This window comes from Alosa pseudoharengus, unplaced genomic scaffold (genome assembly GCF_046254945.1).
Source record: "Alosa pseudoharengus isolate Yale_2024_CS ecotype anadromous, Long Island Sound unplaced genomic scaffold, YU_APseudo_1.1 YU_APseudo_1.1_scf_23, whole genome shotgun sequence".
NCBI classification, from domain to species: domain Eukaryota; kingdom Metazoa; phylum Chordata; class Actinopteri; order Clupeiformes; family Clupeidae; genus Alosa; species Alosa pseudoharengus.
In genome coordinates, this window is record NW_027468685.1 from 18685644 (window position 1) to 18705643 (window position 20000).

At 45.2% G+C, this 20000-nt stretch overlaps 1 protein-coding gene across 1 annotated transcript in view; it reads right to left on the reverse strand.

Moving 5' to 3' along the window:
* The window catches only part of trappc9 (trafficking protein particle complex subunit 9), a 233026-nt gene that overhangs the window by 97525 nt on the left and 115501 nt on the right, over positions 1–20000 (reverse strand). Inside the window, exons 18-19 of the mRNA XM_076301892.1 lie at positions 9387–9529; positions 2697–2807 (exon numbers count right to left, since the gene is read on the reverse strand). Of these exons, the coding sequence (XP_076158007.1) occupies positions 2697–2807; positions 9387–9529 (254 nt within the window). The remainder of the gene's footprint in view (positions 1–2696; positions 2808–9386; positions 9530–20000) is intronic.

Genomic DNA, 20000 nt, shown 5'->3' on the forward strand with positions numbered 1-20000 from the left:
TGTGCGAGACCTCGAAAGACCTCGAGCAAAGTAAAAAAAAAAAAAGCAAAAAAGAAGTAAAAAAAAAATAATAATAAATAAATAAATAAGTAAATAAATAAATAAAGTAAAAATGCCTGATTCGATGAGACCTCAAAAACTGCGCCAGGCTCTCGTGTTCCTCCCTTTCTCTCTGCTGCAGAGGCGTGAGAGAGGCGACAGCACCTTCCCACAGATGGATGTGGAAAGTCGCTACGAGTCCCAAGCACACAGCCCGCAGGGGTAATTCTTTAGTCAGGATGCCAAAAAACCAAAATAGCCTGCAGTTGGGGGTGAGCGTAGCATTCGCTTAAGTGCCCATGTTATTAGCCAACGATAGATTTTCCAATAACATTTTTGCTTGTGCATTTTCTGTTCTCTTGTCTGTTTTGCAGCGTCCTCTCTTTCACCTCGAAAGAAGAAACGGTAAGGACACTATGTGAATGTACAGCACCACCTGTAAGCTCTTTGTCAACACAGGACACACGGTTATAAAAATGTATAAAATGAGGACGAACCAATGCACAGCAGTCCACTGCCATGGCATATCCACACAACAACAACCACAACCACAACCACAACCACAACCACAACAACAACAACAACAACAACAACAACAACAACAACAACAACAACAACAACAACAACAACAACAACAACAACAACAACAACAACAACAACAACAACAACAAAATACACAGTCCAACCCTCCTCACAGCAAGACACAGGGAGGGACAGAGAAATCGAGGGGTAGACACCGAAAGACAAAATAAAAAGTATGAGAGCAAGACAGAGTCAAGGGCAGACATGAATAAAAATGGATGAGAGGGAAGAGGAGGAGTAGGGGACCATGCAGGGAAAAAGAGACAAACTATTGTGGGCAGCTGTGGCCTACTGGTTAGTGCTTCGGACTTGTAACCGGAGACCGGAGAACCCCGACCAGTAGGAACGGCTGAAGTGCCCTTGAGCAAGGCACCTAACCCCTCACTGCTCCCCAAGCGCCACTGTAGCAGGCAGCTCACTGCGTCGGGATTAGTGTGTGCTTCACCTCACTGTGTGTTCACTGTGTGCTGAGTGCGTTTCACTAAATCACAGATTGGGATAAATGCAGAGACCAAATTTCCCTCACAAGATCAAAAGAGTATATACTTATACTATATACAATGAATGTAAATGCGTAAAAACATAACAGAGGGTTTCTCACATTCAGACACACAGATGCAGGAATTAAATGAAGTTATATTAAGGTATTCATGTCACTTTCACATAGTAGCTGCATTTGTACATAGAGTTGTATCATGTCCTATCAGCACTGGCCTGCCCATGGTCACTCATGAAATGAGAATGAAAGTAGCTACCGTACTACAAAGGCAGTACATGAAATGCTCAATTAGATGGTAGACAGATTTGAGACTGAAACAGGTGTAGAGAAGCTGTGATTATGTTTATAGTTCTACAAATAGGTGCAAAGTCTTTATGACAAAAGTCACAGTCAAACAAGATCAGTCATCACGAGTGAGTGGAAAGTAGCGAAGGGGGTGTTTAAAAGAAGACACACAGTCAACAGAAGACGTATGAAGTACTCCACAATAAGTTGTCATCAGGCCACGCGAAGCTCTTGCAGCCAGGGCTTGGCTATATTAAAGCAGTACATCAAAAGACCTGCGAGGAGACGCACCCCACCCTTCACCTGAACTCAGTCTGCTCTCACGGCAGAGGAGCTCCACAACGTGACAAAAAAAAAAAAAAGCCTGCCTGCATAACTGCAAGAGGGTCGTGATGGTCTCACCCTGTTATGGAAGACAGGGTGGGTGGGTGGTTGCGGTGGGGGGGGTCTGGGGAATTGGTAGTCAGATGGAGGGTTTTAATACCACAATTAAGGATAGGAGAAGGCCAAAGTACTGGAGACTGAATTTGGACAGAACAGGCCTGAAGGTGGAAAAGATTGGGCACAGGACGGAGGGAGGGAGGGAGGGAGAGAGAGAGAGAGAGAGGGTGAAGAGGAGAAGAAGAACAGAGAGGCAAGATAAGGAAAATGAAAGGACAGACAGATTGAAAGAGTGAGATACACAATAAATACAGGGGAAAAGATCACAGACATCAGACAGCGAAGGACAAACAGACAGACAGACAGACAGACAGACAGACAGACAGACAGACAATAATAGAGGGAAGTGAACACAGGGAAGGGCAGCTAAAAGGAGGACTTGGGGTGGACAGGCTGGACAGAGGAAAAAGGGATCCACAGGGACATTGGGCCTTACAGTGCTTTTGGCCGAACAGATGAGCTTGAGCAGACCACTGACAAATAATAATACACAGCTAAAGAGACAGGGGGGTCAGTCGCTCACCTCCAGACAAATCCATACTGGAAATTACACCGCTGCTATTAGCAGAGCGTACGGCAAAGTGAAAACCAATCGCAGCCTTTGGGGGTGTATGGGGAGAAGAGGACTGAACTTGAATGGGTGTGAATCAGAGTGTGTGTGTGTGTGTGTGTGTGTGTGTGTGTGTGTGTGTGTGTGTGTGTGTGTGTGTGTGTGTGTGTTTGCATGCTTGAAGGAGTGGTCACAGCAAAGACTGTTTGGCAGCAGTAGTTTCTGGTTATGTGCTTGTGTGTGTGTGTGTGTGTGTGTGTGTGTGTGTGTGTGTGTGTGTGTGTGTGTGTGTGTGTTCACCTCTGGCACTCGCTTGTATGCAGCAGCAGGTCCTGGTTGTTCTTGGAGCTGACTGTGAGCTCGTGCTCCGTTGAGTTGAACACATCCAAGAGCAGGTGGCACTGACGTGTACTGCAGAGAGAGAGAGAGAGAGAGAGAGAGAGAGAGCGAGAGAGAGAGAGAGAGTTAGAACACAGAACACACTCACATCCCCCATCACAACTACTAAAAGCACACAACAACAAATGTAGAAAAATATGATGAGAAGGATATTCCCCACCACAGGCCTAGCGTGACTCATATTCACTTCAGTTTTATATCAACGCAAGGCACGGGTACACGAAAAATGGCAATTCACATATGCACACACACATGCATTCACACACACACACACACACGCACACACACACACACACACACACACACACAGTTGACAATGCTATGGGCTTACTACCATTCTCTCCTTCCACCACTCCTCCTCTTCAGACAGCAGAAGAGAGTGGTGAGAGAAGCATTAACAGAGCGAGAGAGAGAGAGAGAGAGAGAGAGAGAGAGTGGTAGACAGACACAAAAGGAGATGAGTAAAATAGAGAGTGAGTAAGATGAAGAGGTGAGAGAGATGGACAGTGCTGTTCCTGCTCCTGGGTTACTGTAGCCCCATGAGTGAAGCTGGAGGAGCACTAAGGTCCAGGACTAATCTACACCATTTAAAGCAGCTGATTAGGGCCAGTGTCTCTACTGGATATGAGGACAGGACACATAGAGATGGCAATGAAACAAGCCTCAAGTGGCTTCCATTTTGGCTCGGGCCGTAGCAGTCAACAGCACATGGGTGGCAGGCGGCATGCGTGTGTACACATACAGACACACACAGACAGACATACACGCATACGTACGTAAACACACACACACACTCTCTCTCTCTCTCTACACACACAAACACACACAAATACACACACACACACACACACACACACACACACACACACACACACACACACACACACACGAACACACAGAAACACACACAAACACACACAAACACACACAAACACACACAAACACACACTTCATGGGTTAGAAAATCAACACTCTGGGAGTGTGCTGAAGTCTCCTTTAAAAATTTTCAAAATGACAACCATTTCTCTGAGGCCTGTTCTCAGTGTGCCCGCACCATATAAAACGCACTAAGTGTCCCCAGATGGGGCTGCAACACATGGCCTAGCACACAGCCATACAGACTAGGAGGAGGGAAGGAAGAGACAAGAGGAAAGACAACCGTGTGATGCAGCCAGGAAGACGACAGCACCGCTCCTCCTCTCAAGGATCTCACTGCGTCGAGAAAAAGTTTGAGTAGCACGAAGTTCGCCGACTAAACCAAACAAGACTTAAAGTAGCTGATTAGTGGCCCCAGGGCTCAAGTGGGCTCCATCTTGGCTCAGTCTGCAGCAATCAGTAACACAGCTAGGATTTCCCATCCAAACCCAGCACCAATAGAATTAATTATGCATTTGTGTCAGACGTGTGAATCAGAACACTGGTATCTGAAATTTACTTTCCCAATTTGCACTTTCATGACGTATAGACTTTATTTTGCCACAACCGTTTCCGACACAGCAAAACTTCAAAACTTGTTTTAAAGTTCCTCCGCTGTCAAGTTACTTTTGCAGACAAGTATTTAAAGTAATGAAAGACAAGAAATCCAATCAGGCTGCTTTAATAAAGTGGCAGGGATCTGCTGGCAGATCAGGGGCTTGGGTCTTAGCGGAAGAAGCGCTGTGGCCTACTTTCCCACGGGGTGCTGGTATGGGTCCTGCCTGGGCATCTGAGGCGGCACTAAAGGAAATAAATGGGCGCTGGAATGGCTTTGGTCGGCACCGGCTGTTGGCACGGGGCATGCAGGTCCGGCCCAGCGCTGAATCACTTCATGGGGCCGGGTCCAATTTCCAAATGGCAAATCAAAATAGAGGCAGAGGGGGGTTAGAAGAATCTGCCAAGAAGAATCTCTCGCCCTAACCCCCCCCCCGCCCCCCAACTCTCCAGACAAGTCTCTCTCTCGTTCACTCTCTCTCTCTCTCTCGCTCACTCGCTCACTCTCTCACTATCTCTCCCTCTATCATCTTTTTCAAATTGTTGAAAATGTCACATCTCATTAAAGTCATACAAAACCTCAAAAGCCATTTCCGTCTCCTGAGTGGGCAATGTCAGGGGATAAACAAAAATCCCCCATTCTGGGTTCACCAGTTCAATTAAGTGTTTCTGTGCCACTTGTGTTGACTTGACTTGTGTTCAGTTTTGACATTTCACTTGAGACCACTAGCATGTGCCGGTGTGTAAATGTATGTCAGTGGATGCATATGTGTCCATTGCATATTTGTAGATGAGTGCGTGTGTGTGTATGTGTGTACAGTATATGTGTGTGTGTGTATGTGTGTACAGTATATGTGTGTGTATGTATGTAATTGTGTATGTATGTGTGTACAGTATGTGTGTATGTATGCGTTTGTGTGTGTGTGCTTGTGTCCCTTTAATAATTCCATGGTAGCCTGGTTTTAAGTATTCTGCAGAGCCTCTTTGTTTCAACACAGCTATCTAGGCCATATCAATAATTCAGGGCCAGCCAATAAAGCCTTAAAACCAGTTGTCACTATTTCGGTCAACAAAACTTTTCTTCTCTCTCTCTCTCTCTCTCTCTCTCTCTCTCTCTCTCTCTCTCTCTCACATCTACCTCCCCACCCCACCAAAGTGTGAGTCAGAGTTGGCAACTTCTGTCTGGGATGGCAAGGCTAAAAATGGCGTGGTGGCGGATATGTCAGCACAGATGCTGGGTGATAAGAGGCTGCTTCACTGGCACAGTGGGAATCACACGGCGGGAGCTTCGGCTCCAAGATAGAACTGACCTTTGATAGGGGAGAGAGAACCCCATCAAAGACTGCATAGAGCACGACGCAACTTTATCTGGACTCATCTTATGTGGAGTGTGTGTGTGTTATCTGGACTCATCTTACGTGGAGTGTGTGTGTGTGTGTGTGTGTGTGTGTGTGTGTGTGTGTGTGTGTGTGTGTGTGTGTGTGTGTGTGTGTGTGTGTGTGTGTGTGTGTGTGTGTGTGTGTGTGAGTGAGTGAGTGAGTGAGAGAGAAAGAAAGCAAAAGTATATGTTGGTGAGAAGAGTTTGTTTTGAGTTTTGTGCACATAGTCAGTGTGTGGGAGGGTATGTATGAGAGTGGGTGTTTGTGTCTATGCATGAGTGCATGTGTGTGTGTGCATTCTGTGGTGTATGCGGGGGGGGGGGGTTCATGAAACGGCGTCACCCTGACGAATGAAGCGTGAGGTGGGTCTGCGTGTAGCGGCTGATTGGAGGAGGACCCCCTGTGGGAGAGGAATAGTAATGTGTTCCCCGTCGCGGTGGGACCCCCACTCTCTCGCTTAACGCTGCCTTAATTAGCGGCTAATGTGCCAGATCACAGCCACAAACCAGCAGGGGTGGTGGGGGCACAGAGAAGAGTTCGTAGTCCATAACCGCACCCAAAGTGAGGCATCAGAGACGCTGAGACTCTAGGAAGGGTTTGGTTGGTACCCACCTGTGCCTACTGGATATTAATGGAAAATGAAATGCCATTACGGTACGTAATTAAGAAAAGCAAACAGCAAACATTGAAGCTTGCCTACATTTCACACACACTCACTCACACACACACACACGTAAAGAGATGCACACACATACACACAGAGAGACACACAGTTGCAGAGGCTGTTAACAAGTGCTGATTCTGCAGCGGATGTTCTGGCTCGGGCAGAGGATTCCACCCCCGTGAAATGGAATGAAATTAATTGAATTAGGCGAGTGGGGGCTCGACTGGGTGTGTGTCTCTCTCTCTGTGTGTGTGTGTGTGTGTGTGTGTGTGTGTGTGTGTGTGTGTGTGTGGGTGTGTGTCAGTGAGGGGTTTAGGTGCTGCCACGGAGGCTATTAAGGACGGGTGGGAGCCAAAAGAGCACTCTGCACCGACAGGTATATCATCACACACACACACACACACACACACACACACACACACACACACACACACACACACACAAACACACACACACACACACACACACCGTTGTCACGGTCATCGAGGGATTATTTTTTGGGTTGCTATTTCAAGCCCGATAGCTGATGAATCTGCTGATGTTTGGTAAACAATGTCTGCCCACACAGCACAGCACAGCATACATAAACAAACAAATAAATAACAAAGAAACACTTAGGAGTTTGTGCTGATGCAGTGCTTTTTTTAGGCCGTGTCCATCAATTTATTCATATAATATCTACATAAATGTCAGAGGGACAAACAGTGGATGAGTTATTATAACGCCAATTCATAAAATAACACTGAGGAGACTGCGTGTGTGTGTGTGTGTGTGTGTGATAGAGTGTGTGTTGATGATTGGGTTGACTGCACAAGGGGACCCAGAGTGTACTAGAGAGGAGCCATCAGCACAGGTCAAAAGAGGGCCTCACGCTTCACAGCGCCACTGACAATATTACACACCGCCCTCTCCTACCCACTAGGGCCCACTCCCCCTCAGCTCACCCCAACACACAATAAAAACAAGTCCCATCTCCAGTCATGTCTCAAACTCTGAAGTAGAAGGAAACCCCAACACACAATAAAAACAAGTCCCATCTCCAGTCATGTCTCAAACTCTGAAGTAGAAGTAAACACCAACACACAATAAAAACAAGTCCCATCTCCAGTCATGTCTCAAACTCGGAAGTAGAAGTAAACACCAACACACAATAAAAACAAGTCCCATCTCCAGTCATGTCTTAAACTCGGAAGTAGAAGGAAACCCCAACACACAATAAAAACAAGTCCCATCTCAAGTCATGTCTCAAACTCGGAAGTAGAAGGAAACCCCAACACACAATAAAAACAAGTCCCATCTCCAATCATGTCTCAAACTCTGAAGTAGAAGGAAACACCAACACACAATAAAAACAAGTCCCATCTCCAGTCATGTCTCAAACTCGAAAGTAGAAGGAAACAAATGGTGTTGAAACTAATTATTTTGAAACTGAAAATGATATGTTACATCGCATGTGCAGTGAGCATAGCAGAAGCAGAGAGTGTACAGCTACAACCATACGAGGAGAGAAAAATCACAGACTCGCCGACATGTGTCCACTGACAGAGGGAGGAGATTAGAGTGGGGAGAGAGGCGGAGGAGGAGAGGAGAAGAGGAGGATGGTGGTGATGATGGGTGACGATGGAGGAGTAGAAGGCAGATCCATCACAGCGAGAGGGGGTGATGGGATGTGAGGGAGAGGAGGGGAGAGCAACCCGAGAAAAGAGAGAGAGAGAGAGAGAGAGAGTAGAGATAGAGTAAATGTGAGGGGGAGTGGGAAGACAGCGCGAGAGAGAGATGGAAAGAGATAGAGGGAGTGTGAGGGAGCGCAGAGAGAGGGAGATGAATGGATAAAATGGCAGATATTATTACAGCTAATGATTCACTTCAAGTGGCGATTACTGGGGCACGATCCGTCTCCCTCGCTGCAGCCTTTTCAAACATGTCAGACAGATGACAGTGGGATGGAGAGAGGGAGAGAGAGAGAGACAGAAGGAGAGGAGAAAGAGTGGGAGAGAGGGATGAGAAACTGAAGTAGAGGAGAGGGTGAAATTCAGTGGTGATGGCAGGAGAGAGGCATGCCTCCACAATCAAAACACACACACACACACACACACACACACACACACACACACACACAAACAGAGAGAGGAGAGGGGAAACTATCAAAGTGGGGAGAAATGTACCAGCAAATGAAAGGAAACAAAATAATTTTGGCGCCATCACCCCACAGCTATACAGTGGTGAAAACGGTAAAGGGATAGCCAGTAACAGTTCAGACTTTGGAGAAGCTGCCAATACCAGCAATAGCCTTGGTGAGTTTCAGCACCTTGGACAGCACCAATAACAGTAACAGCCACTGGCACTTCAGCACCACGGAGAGCAACATTTTCAGCACCGAGGACAGCAACCAACCACTTCCTCTCCACTAAACAGCAGCAGCAGCATGTACATGGAAAGCAGAGCCGGCGTCATAAACCTATATGACTGGCTGGCTGATGGGGAGCAGTTATAGCTAGAGCACCTTCCCCGGTAATTGTGGCTAATAGCACTGCCGGGTCACTATACATTATGCCCCCAGTGGCCCTGCGTTAGAAGCCATCAGTAATAGGCCTGGGATAATTGATGGCTTGTGTCCTGGTAAATGTATCGGTAATGATCCCCAAGCAGCTCCCAGTGCCTCTAATGATGGTTATGGAGCTAAGCTAATGGTCAGGGAAGGGGTCTTGACTTGGGACTGTTGAAATGCGTGCAGGGGGTGGGGGGATAATTACCAACTGTGGTGCAGAGTTCCTTTCATATGGCATTACAATAGTCCCTGTGCAACACTGCATTTAGTTCATGAAAAAGGACCATCAAAGTCCTGAAAGAATAATGAGTCAAGCTACAGGCGTTGAAGTTCCTGATTGCTCTCATAATGCTCTTGCACTGCTTGCTGTAAAGCAATGACGGTCCCACAGCTGTTTGCATTGGAAAGGGACGTTGATGAATTGCTTTCTGCAGAGATGTCTCTCCCAGATTAGGCGATAACAGCTTTGAAATGTTTGATGACTGGCGACTATGTGAAGTTTGGGGTTAGGGGGGGGGGGGGGTTATTACCTGGTGGCGGGGAGAGTGCTGACCCGAGTGAAGAAGACGGACGGCTCCACGTCCACGTGCACCCCCATGCACAGCTCGCGGTAGTAGCCCTCCACGTGGCCTGCTCCTCCGGAGTACTTAAAACTCAGCACGGCCTCGAGAGTCTGCAGGGACAGAGAGAGAGGGAGAGGGAAAGAGACTTGTTTAAAACTTTAAAGCCCCTTTAATATATTAGGTCAAGAAACATTCCATACTAGAGATACTTCCACAGGCTTTGACCACTGCGATCTCAAATATCAAAGACCCTGAAGCACCCTACTTTCTCAAAAGCTGGAGCATTGTGCATTAATGTGCAAATGGAATACGCCAACATGATGTTTTTTAACTAAACTCCTAAACCAAACATTAACCAAGCTCAGCAGACAGACAAGCATACATACACTTATTCATTTAGGTCACACTTTCATCCAAAGCGATTTACATATGAGGACCAAAACTCAAGATACAGTACATCTCAATGAAATAATCCTTCCAACTTGGTCTTATGGAAACTTAGAAGATACCTAGGCACTCATCTGGTGAAAAAGTTAAAATGCCTTTATTTTATGGACAAAAAACACTTTTGAGCGTTTCGGCTCAAAAGCCTTCATCAGGAAGTGAAAAATCTCTTGGTCTTATGGGACTTTTAAAAACAGCTAAGCCATAGCAGTCAGGAAAAGAGCCATTTTGGATTCCAGGTTTATCCACCTTCCAGAATGTCAGTGGCAATACTGAGTTGAATTGGTGATCCTCTCCACACTGACAAAGACGCAGATGGAGTGAGCAATAAAGACAGCATGTGTGTGTGAGAGAGAGAGAGAGAGAGAGAGAGAGAGAGAGAGCCTTGAACAAATCCACATAGGACAACCAACAAAACAGACCAAGTGAGAAAATAAAGAGGAGACACAGTGAGTGAGTTGTGTAAAAAATCTGTTTATAGTTTTACAGGGAGTGCAGCAGGTTGTCTGAATGTTAAAGCACCAAAATGCTCTTCTGACCAGCATGACCGTCTCCCTTCCACCGCCATTACCCCACACCACACCACCGCAACTCTCTCTCCAATCTCTCCCTTCATGCCCAGCACGAGCATCAGTAAGCCATTCCAAAGTCTAGCCGAGGGGTCCGCAATTCAATTTTTAAAAGCTGGGATTTAAGGAGCCCTCGATGCTTAAGAGAGCAAAATCTAAAGCACTGTGGCTCCTTGAGAACCGCTAGGAGGTGTTTTGTGTGTGTGTGTGTGTGAGAGTGTGTGTGTGTGTGTGTGTGTGTGTGTTTGTTTTTTTGTGTGTGTGTGTGTTGAATCCAAATACAAGCATTGAGTGTGATTACTACTGCTGCAGCCACAAAAGCCACACCACAGAATACGTTAAGCCCCACTCCACGACCCACACAAAAGAGTACCTAGCAGCAGCCCTGTAAGGTAACCAGCATATTCCTTTCACAAAGAGACAGGCCCCTTTCAGATCTTAGGCAAGGTGACTGACACCAACATGATGGCAAAGGAGGAGGGGGAGAAGAACTCGGCTTGGCCAGCTCTTATTGGCTTGTGGTGGCGTCACCGTGGCTTCTGCATGCGTTCTGATTGGCAGATGCCTGAGCAGAAGAGCACGGTGTCGTTATGGTATCTGCGGGGAACGTTGAGGCTGAGCTGTGCTGAGCAAGCAGACGTGGCCGGTGGAGGCAACGCACACGTCACACCGGGGTGACCCGAGCGGTCAGCGTGGGAACATGCAGCCTGACTGGCAAGACAACACACCCACGGCTAGTGATCACGTCCGCGAGTGATGTCAAGGCCTCTGTGCACAGAGCGGACAGTCATTGGTCCCACCAAGAGGATGCAGGACAAACACCGTGATTGGCCGCTGGTGAGGTCATGGCCTCAGCCGGTCAGGACACAGGGGTGTGGTGCGTGGGAGAGGCTGAAATTCCTGGCGCAGCTGTGTTGGGATGGACAGATTGAGTTACAGTCAGGAGGAGGAGAAGAACAAGAACAAGAACAAGAAGAGAGAAAAGGAAGAGTTAAGAGGAGTGGGGGGAGGGGAGTCAGATTGGGTCACCGGCTTGATAAGTTGCATGATGAAAATTGAGGAAAGTGAAGTCTACGGTAGGGGAAAAAAAACGAGAGAAGGGGGAGTAAGGGACTCCTACTCAAGGAAATGAAAAGTGACAGATAAAAGAGAGGAAAGCAAGCAAGCAAAAACAGAAGAGGAGGAGGAGGAGGAGGAGAGGAAAAAAGAGCAGAGTGTGTACCTCTGCTGAATCAGTATTGAGGTTTGGCAGGGTCTCACCACATTGCCACCATTGTAAGGGCCAGCTCCCACTGCGGATGGCCTGGGAGCGCGGAGACTCCAACAGCGCTGCCTGAAGCCAGCCAACTTCAATGTCTCAAACTTTTATGTGGGCTTTAAATTTAAATCCAGCCAGTTCAAAGATCTAAAAGAGGCTTCATTATTAGAATTACCACCTCAGGGAAAAAGAGCTGTACACTTGGAAATATTTGTGCTGTTTTTTGTTTGTTTCATTTTTCCACATTACTTTGATCATTTGTACTGTGATAATTTTGCTAACAGTGTCATTGTTTTTTTTTTATTTTTTATTTTTTTATTATTAGTTGACAACTGACATTATAAAAGCTACCCACTGTAGCAGATATAATCTCTTCCTGAGGTAACTACCTGGTCCCAAAGTGATGTACTTTCCAATAATTCATCATATTCCCATAAAGCTGACACATGTATTCCCATACAGACCTCATCATCATTACTTTCCAATAATTCATCATATTCCCATAAAGCTGACACATGTATTCCCATACAGACCTCATCATCATCCCTGCTATTCTAACACAAAAATAGAGAGTTCCGCAGGGATTACAGTCCACAGATGGCTGCTCATGGATGATCTTACACAATAACGAGATCAATCCAGCTTTCTGCACTGCGCTGGTGCCATGGTGTTGCAGCGTGGTGCAGATGAAAGGCCAAGTGTGCGGCTCTATCCACTGCACCACGCCAGATGAAAGAGCAGCGACGGGGTGCACACACACACACACACACACACACACACACACACACACACACACACACACACACACACACACACACACACACACACACACACACACACACACACACACACACACACACGAGTGAAATGTGCATGAGAGGGGGCAGGGGGGGGTGTTTGTGGGAGGTGGGGTGGTGTTTGTGTCCTGGTGTGCACTCATGTGTAAGAGTATAAGCACATAAATGTGCAGTTGAGGAGGGCTTAATGTACACATACAAACAAACACAAACACAAACACTGACACACACACATCACACACACAAACACACACACACTAAATCACACAAAATTAGCATATGCATGTGTATGTGCATGTACATTGCATTTGTGTACACAAAAAATGACACAAACTGACAAAGTGGATTCATAAAACACACCAGTGACCACCAATAATTGCTTTCTTTCTGTATACAGTGCACACAGCTGAATCTAGAAGCTACTGCAACAGGTGTTCTAGGTTTGCTGTGTGTTAGCAAGTGTGTGTGTGTTCTCTCCATGTTTTGGTAGCATTTATGATCTACTATGAAAAAGGTTGAAGAAACTCTCTGGCAGCTATTTAAGTGAAATAATTTTCAGCAGAGTGTGTGTGTGTGTGTGTGTGTGTGTGTGTTCCGTGCTATTCTTCCCTTTGCTGTTGTGGAGGAGCAGGATATTTAAATGCAAAGCTTCATAAAAGGGGGTCCACATCTCTCCTCTTCTGCCTTCACAGAGCACTCTGCACACACCGCAGTCCTATCCTCTCCTCCCTCCTCTCCTCCCCTCTTCCCTTCTTCCCTCTCTTGTCCACTTCATCGCTTCGCTGCTCTTCTTGTTCCGTCTGCATTTTGTTCTCTCTTTCCCTACTCATTCTGTTTCGCCCATTGTGTCTTTCTCACCGATTCTCTCCATCTCTCTCTCTCTCTCTCTCTCACACACACACACACACATCACCCCACTCTCCTTCACTCCTTCCATTTCCTGAGTTCAGTCACCCTCCCCTCCCACTCTCTCTCCCTCTCTCTCCCTCTCTCCGCTCCCACGAGACTCTATTTCAATCACAGCGCTCTATAAATAGCTTGGTGCAGTAATGAGGCGAGCGTGAGTGGAATGGAGAGACAGGAACCTGCAGTCCACAGCCAGCGACAGAGCCCAGCTGAGTTCCTCGCACACACTCGCACACACACACACACACACACACACACACACACACACACACACACACACACACACAGGAACAAGAACACAAACAATGTAAGGTGGCAGTGATTATGATCATGCTGGTTATTGGCAGATATATGTATCCATGTGATATGTATCCAATCACACAGACACTCCTGCACACACACACACACGCACACACACACACACACACACACACCACACACCACACAGAAAAGCAACCTTTCATTACAGACCCCATGCTGACCCTTTTTGGATGGTATCCATGTGTAATGTACACAGTCAAAACTAGCTCCTGCAACATCCACAATGCTAATCCATTGCTAGTGTGTGTTTGTGTGTGTGTGTGTGTGTGTGTGTGTGTGTGTGTGTGTGTGTGCATATGTAATGTGTTGCATGCATCCAGCACTGAAACCCTGTTGCAGCTGCACACACACACACACATACATACATACATAATTCTTGCATGTGTTCCATATCACACTCTGGCTGCCAGCTTATCCTGCAGTCACACTATCCCGGTATCACTGGCTACAGGACAGGAGCAAGCGTGGCTACCTGCCGGGCATCCTTAATAAGCACAGGCTTCTGAGACCTGCACATCTCTCTTCCAGATAAGGGACCGTTCGTTATTTATAAACGGGGTCACCGGAGGAAAATAGGGGAGGGTCATGTCTTTTTATTCTTTGTTGAGGGGAGGGTCACCTAACTTTTTTTTGTCTGGGAGGGACGGTCACCCATCTTTTGTATTAATGAAAACAGCAAAAAATCAAAGTGGCTTGTTTGATTGTTGATTTCTGTCGCCATATAACGTTCTCTTTCGTTCCATAGCTCTGTCAACATTGAACAATGAAAATAAGGGAGATTTCCCGGGTTTCTCACGCAAAATACGGAAAATGTCAACATTCGTCCCCATTAACGTTGGAAGGGTTGGAGCCAGTGGCGCAAAAATGGGTATGCGCTATATGCGGCGCATAAGGGCACAGCTCCATGGGGGCGCCAAAGCGATGGTAAAAAAAAAATATATATATATATTTGGTATTTTCTATATGTAGCTCAGGGCTTAAAATTCATTTTTCAAAATAGGGGGGAATTCCCCCCTTAGGTTATTCATGTCGAGGGGATTTACACAATTTGGGGGGGAGGGGGGGTTCGATTCTGATACCAAGTCAAGAATTGCGATTTCGATACTTCTTCGATACTTTTTAAAAAATGTGTTTGATTTTGGGGCCCCCACCACCCTGATGTCATCAGTAATATATACTGTAGTGGGATCATTCACAACAGTGGACATCCTAGATTCTGCTTGACTCTCTCCACACACACAATCTTAAATTCATATAGAGTGTATTTAGTTAATGTTTTTTTTTTTTTTATGTATAGCATTTTACTAGTAATTACTAGTAGCTAAACATATTTAGTAATTTGAATGCTTCATATTGACGTTTAAACTATAACACTTAGGCATATCTTTCATGTGGTGTGTAGGTCTAATTGAGTGCACATTGGTGATGAGCATGTCAGTATATATATATCTATGGGTGATGAGTAGGTGTAGGTGAGGTGAGATGAGTAGGTGTAAATGAGTGCCTGTCACTTTAAGAAATACGTGAGAGTAATTAGCCTCCCTTTAGCCCAGGGCTCTACACTAAAAAAAAATTTCAGGAGCACTTGTGCGCCCAAGTTAAAGAATTTAGGAGCACAGACAAAAATGTGGGCACACAGTCAGTTCTGTATTTAATTTACACATAATCTAACATTATACTGCAGCTAACAGTTAAACATGGCAGTGCACCAATTGCGAATATTAAGAATAACTGACAACAATGCCTACTTTATTTTCAGTCTGTTCTATTTTCCTACATTTTGTTAATGTAAAATAATATAATACATTGCCATATTTGCATTTAGCCTGTATATCAAGTATCCTGCCAAATGTAGGCTAATTTATTTATTTGTGAATCCATCTGTAGCTAATCCAAATATGCCCATGGTGACCTATCTGACTGCATACTGCCTAATACTACTACTAAAACAGTCCATTTTCACTTCCACAAAACCCAACATAGGCTAATCAAGGATATATGTTATACTACAAGGATATATACTTTTAGTTTTTAGTTGAAATATCTGCATTGATGGGGACAGTATGCAAACGTTAGGCCTACTTTCGTTTTGCACTTCAGCTTGTATTCGGTGTAAACAAACAAGCATGCGTGGAAGCCTGGAGTTGTCAGTAGCGTTCTACCTTTGAATAAAATGGGAGTATTACGGGAGGCTACTTTTGTGCCGGTTCGCTACAGCTATATTTTGCATATTGCAGCCAATACGTCAACTGGGTTAAAAGGCATGTTAGGTTACCTTTCCTTCTCTCACTGCATTCTCAGAATCTCATCCTGTTCTTCCTATATCCAATGAATTCGGTGGATAGAAAAACTAATTTCTTCAATCTTTGCATCTTGGCTGGCTAGTCTAACTTTCCGCTTTTTCTGCGCGCTCTTGGATTTGATAAAAGCGACTACTAGCGAGTCACAAGTCACAACGCGAAACTGCTAACATTGATGGGAGGTGTAGTTTTTATGCTGCATTCGCGACGTGATTCTATGGTTTGCGCCAATAATGTTTCTCGATGTTGCGGTGTATTTTGTAGACAAATATTGACATGGTTAGAAGTCATTCGCACCAGTGCGCCTAAATATTTTTTTGCACTCGCACGGCATCATTTTTGAAATGGGCGCACTGTAGAGCCCTGCTTTAGCCAGACGGTTTTAGGCTAGTCGCTAGTGAATAAAAGTTGTGCATAGTGCATAAGGATATGTGGATGCAATTCATTATGTTTTCTATGTCATTAGATAAAATAAATGTTCAAAAAACGAAGACAAAAAAGTCGAAGACAATCTTTCTGGGATCAAGTGTTGACGTGACCTGAGCTAGCAGGATAGTTACCAAGGAGCTCTTTCCAGATGTAAAAGTTTGCCAGAAAGTTTGCCAAAAGTTTGCCAAAAGTTTGGTTGCGTAGCCTATTTGCGTAAGCGCAAAGTGGTTCACTCTCTCTCTCTCCGTGTGTGTGTGTCTGCGTCAGCATGAGGCTATGTTCAATTCAACTCGGTAGTTGATCCGTCCGGTCAATAGCACCGCATTCACGCCACTTCATGATTATATTAACGTCATCAGACAGGCTGTAAAAGTGTATGCGGGAATTTCTGGCATTATGATGGCTAGAGTTGCGGGATTTGGACAAATAATGCGCAATACCCGCAATCCCGCAGTGAAATTTAAGCCCTGTGCTGTCCGTTTCTAAATCATTTAAACTTTTTCTCAATGTTCTATAACATTTTAGAGGACTAACAGGCTAGAGTAGGCGCCCTATCTCATAAGATTCCATTATAGAATTTTGACATAGAAGAGGGAGTGGGGGCGCCGTGAGTGCTGGGCGAGCAGATAGGCCTACGAGTAGTGAGTTGCCGTCTATGGAAAAAGATGGATACAGCAAAAAAAAAGCTGTTGACGACTAAAAATAGAAAAAGAAAGAGGGGAAAGGAGATGGCATGAAATGGATTCAACAGCAGTTAAATAAGTGGACGGTGAAAGGCAACAGGTAGGATTTAAAGTGATGACGTCTGTACTTGGAGGCTTGCTAATATGAATGTTAACAGACTAATTAGCGTTTGTTAAGCATAATGCCGATTGAAACAGCCTATTCCATTCAGATAGCTAGGTGGCTACCATGCTCATACTGCACTTTTAATGGCCAACTGCAAACAGAAATGTCATGCTAGCAGTAACTCATTACATTTTTCCATATCCTAACAATGAAGGCTCCTTGTAATAACTTAATATTGTGTTGTCAATGTGGTGCAAACAAACAAGGCTAGAGTGCCTATCAGCCTTATCCATTGTGAGCATTAGCTGGCAAAAGGATGTTATGAGAACCGTTTAGACTCTCTTAAAGTGGCAATGCACCATTTATCAATACTTATCAAGTATAACATCAAGTTAAACATCAAATTGGCAGCATTTCTTTAAAAACATATTCAATAGACACTAATACACAGTAATAGTGTAAATTATTGGTCTTTTGTTTGTGTGTGTTTTTTTTTTTTTTTTTTTTTTTGGGGGGGGGGGGTGGGGGGGCGCCAATATTGTTGTTGCATACCCCTCAAAAATGGGTAGTTGCGCCCCTGGTTGGAGCAACAAAGTAGCCTACTTTATTCACGCCTAACAGCCTATATCCATTTGGTCAACTTTATCCAGCCCTAAAAAAGCTAAATTTAACTTTGGTTTACTTGTAGTTTACCGTGTAGCCTCACTTTAAACAGTGTGCATGCTTATAAAGCATACTTGTGCTTCATTCAACCACACATCCAGCTCCTAACGTTTTGACAAGCATTTCTACCAATTGACCTTGTTCCTGCCCATCTCTAGCTTTGCTGTCTCCATCCTTTCTGTTTTTGTTGTTTGCAAAAAATATATAGTATTTATTGGTAACCAGCAACAAGTGCAATTTGTTAATCCTCTCTCCTGCCAACAAAAATGTGTTAGGCCTACGTTCCAAGTAGCAGTGCGTAATTCTGCTTCATAAAGTTGAACAAATACATTTGGTCATATAAATAGCCAGTTTATGGTCTACAGTGTAGTTGGTAAGTTATGGTAGGCCAACTTGGAGTGAATATACAGGGGGAATACTTTGTCTAGCTGAGTAGCGTGGCAGGTGCGCACGTAGGCATAGCCTACGGCCAAACACCGCAAGCGCTAATGAATCTTGCTCTCACGACAACCACGTCGTTAACTTAAATAGGCCTAGGTTAACAACACTCTGAGTTCGCATTCAAGCAAGCAAAACGATGATTTGAATACATCTGTTTCACTGGAAGGGCAAGGGGTAACAACAGGACAACACAGAGACAGGCCAGAATGCAGGGCTAATGTTATGAATATTACAGTAATATGGGATATTCTACGGGAAAATATTAAAACGGCAAGACAGCAAGGAAACGTTAAAATGATAAACCCGGAAAAAGTTGGCATGTTAGGTATTTTTCGGTCCCTGTGATTATTTGTGAAATTGTGCAAACGGCCTTTTCAAGTCATTTGAGAAGGAAGGAGTGTAGCAAGCTCCCAAATTGACGCTCGTCTGAGAAATTGAGTTTTGGATAATGTTCAGCTTCGGCAGCTTTACAATGACTGAGGAAGCCTAGAGACGAGTCCATAGCAACAAGTTCATGTGTTGAATTAGTTATTACCCAGTGTGCTTTGTTGAATGGTCTCAATGCTTTATTGTTTTATTTCATGTGAATACTTACTAGAGGAGTAACTTTTCAAGTAGGCTAATGCAGTTGCAGGAAGTGTGCATTTAGTTTCCATGCTTATTGTGTTTCCACAACAATGTTAGGGAGTAAATCTACTGAAATGGCCACCATCTTGGTGAAGTGTGATGTGTAAGATCAGAAAGCAGAGGTTGATTTTAGGACGGTAGCATATGTTGATGTGCTACCACGGCGTGTAAGAGCGTGGGTGGAACACGTCGACAATTGGCCGGGGAGGGTCACGTCATTCTTGAAAATGCTGCTGGAGGGTCGTTGAAAATTATATTGCAGGTTGGGGAGGGTCATGCAACTTTTGATCGAAGCACTCAAAATCCCTCCGGTGATCCCGTTTATAAATAACGAACGGTCCCTAACATGCTAAAATATAGCACCAGGTAGAATGTTGTTCTCTCTTTCTTTGTCTGTTGGTGTTGCAGTGGGTGAGAGAACACACCCACACACACACACACACACACATCCTCCAACTGGACGCAGGACAAGGTTGTGGATGAAAAGAGGAGCCCTGTTGACACGAGTGAATGCCACGGAGCAGCAACACAAGGAGAACAGGGATGAGGCTAAGAGGGGGAGGAAGAGAGGGACAGATAGAGGGAAGGAGAGATGGAAAGAGAGTGGGATGTGTGTGGATGAGAGCCTCAGGTATATTCATGTATTATCACACGTAACAGGGATTGGAGGGATGTGGACTCTGCGTCCACAGAGAAATCATGTGTTGTTACGGACAATCAGCCTCCAACTTAGATCTGCTCCCCCTGGCTATCTGCCTCTGGCTCTCTCCCACCTCCTCTTTCTCTATCTCTCTGTCTCACTCTCTCTCTCCCACCTTCTCTTTCTCATTTCTCTCTCTTTCCATCTCTCTCTCCTACCTTCTCTCTCTCTCTCTTCCCATTTCAATAATTTTCTCTACTCACTCCACTTCTTCTCTGCAACTCTCTTCCTCTCTCTCTCTCTCTTTCTTAGTGTCTGGGGCAGTAATGAAGCAGCTGGCCTGGGCTGGGCTGGTCTGGCGTGTGGTGTGGTGTGGTGTGGTGCGCTGTGGTGTGGA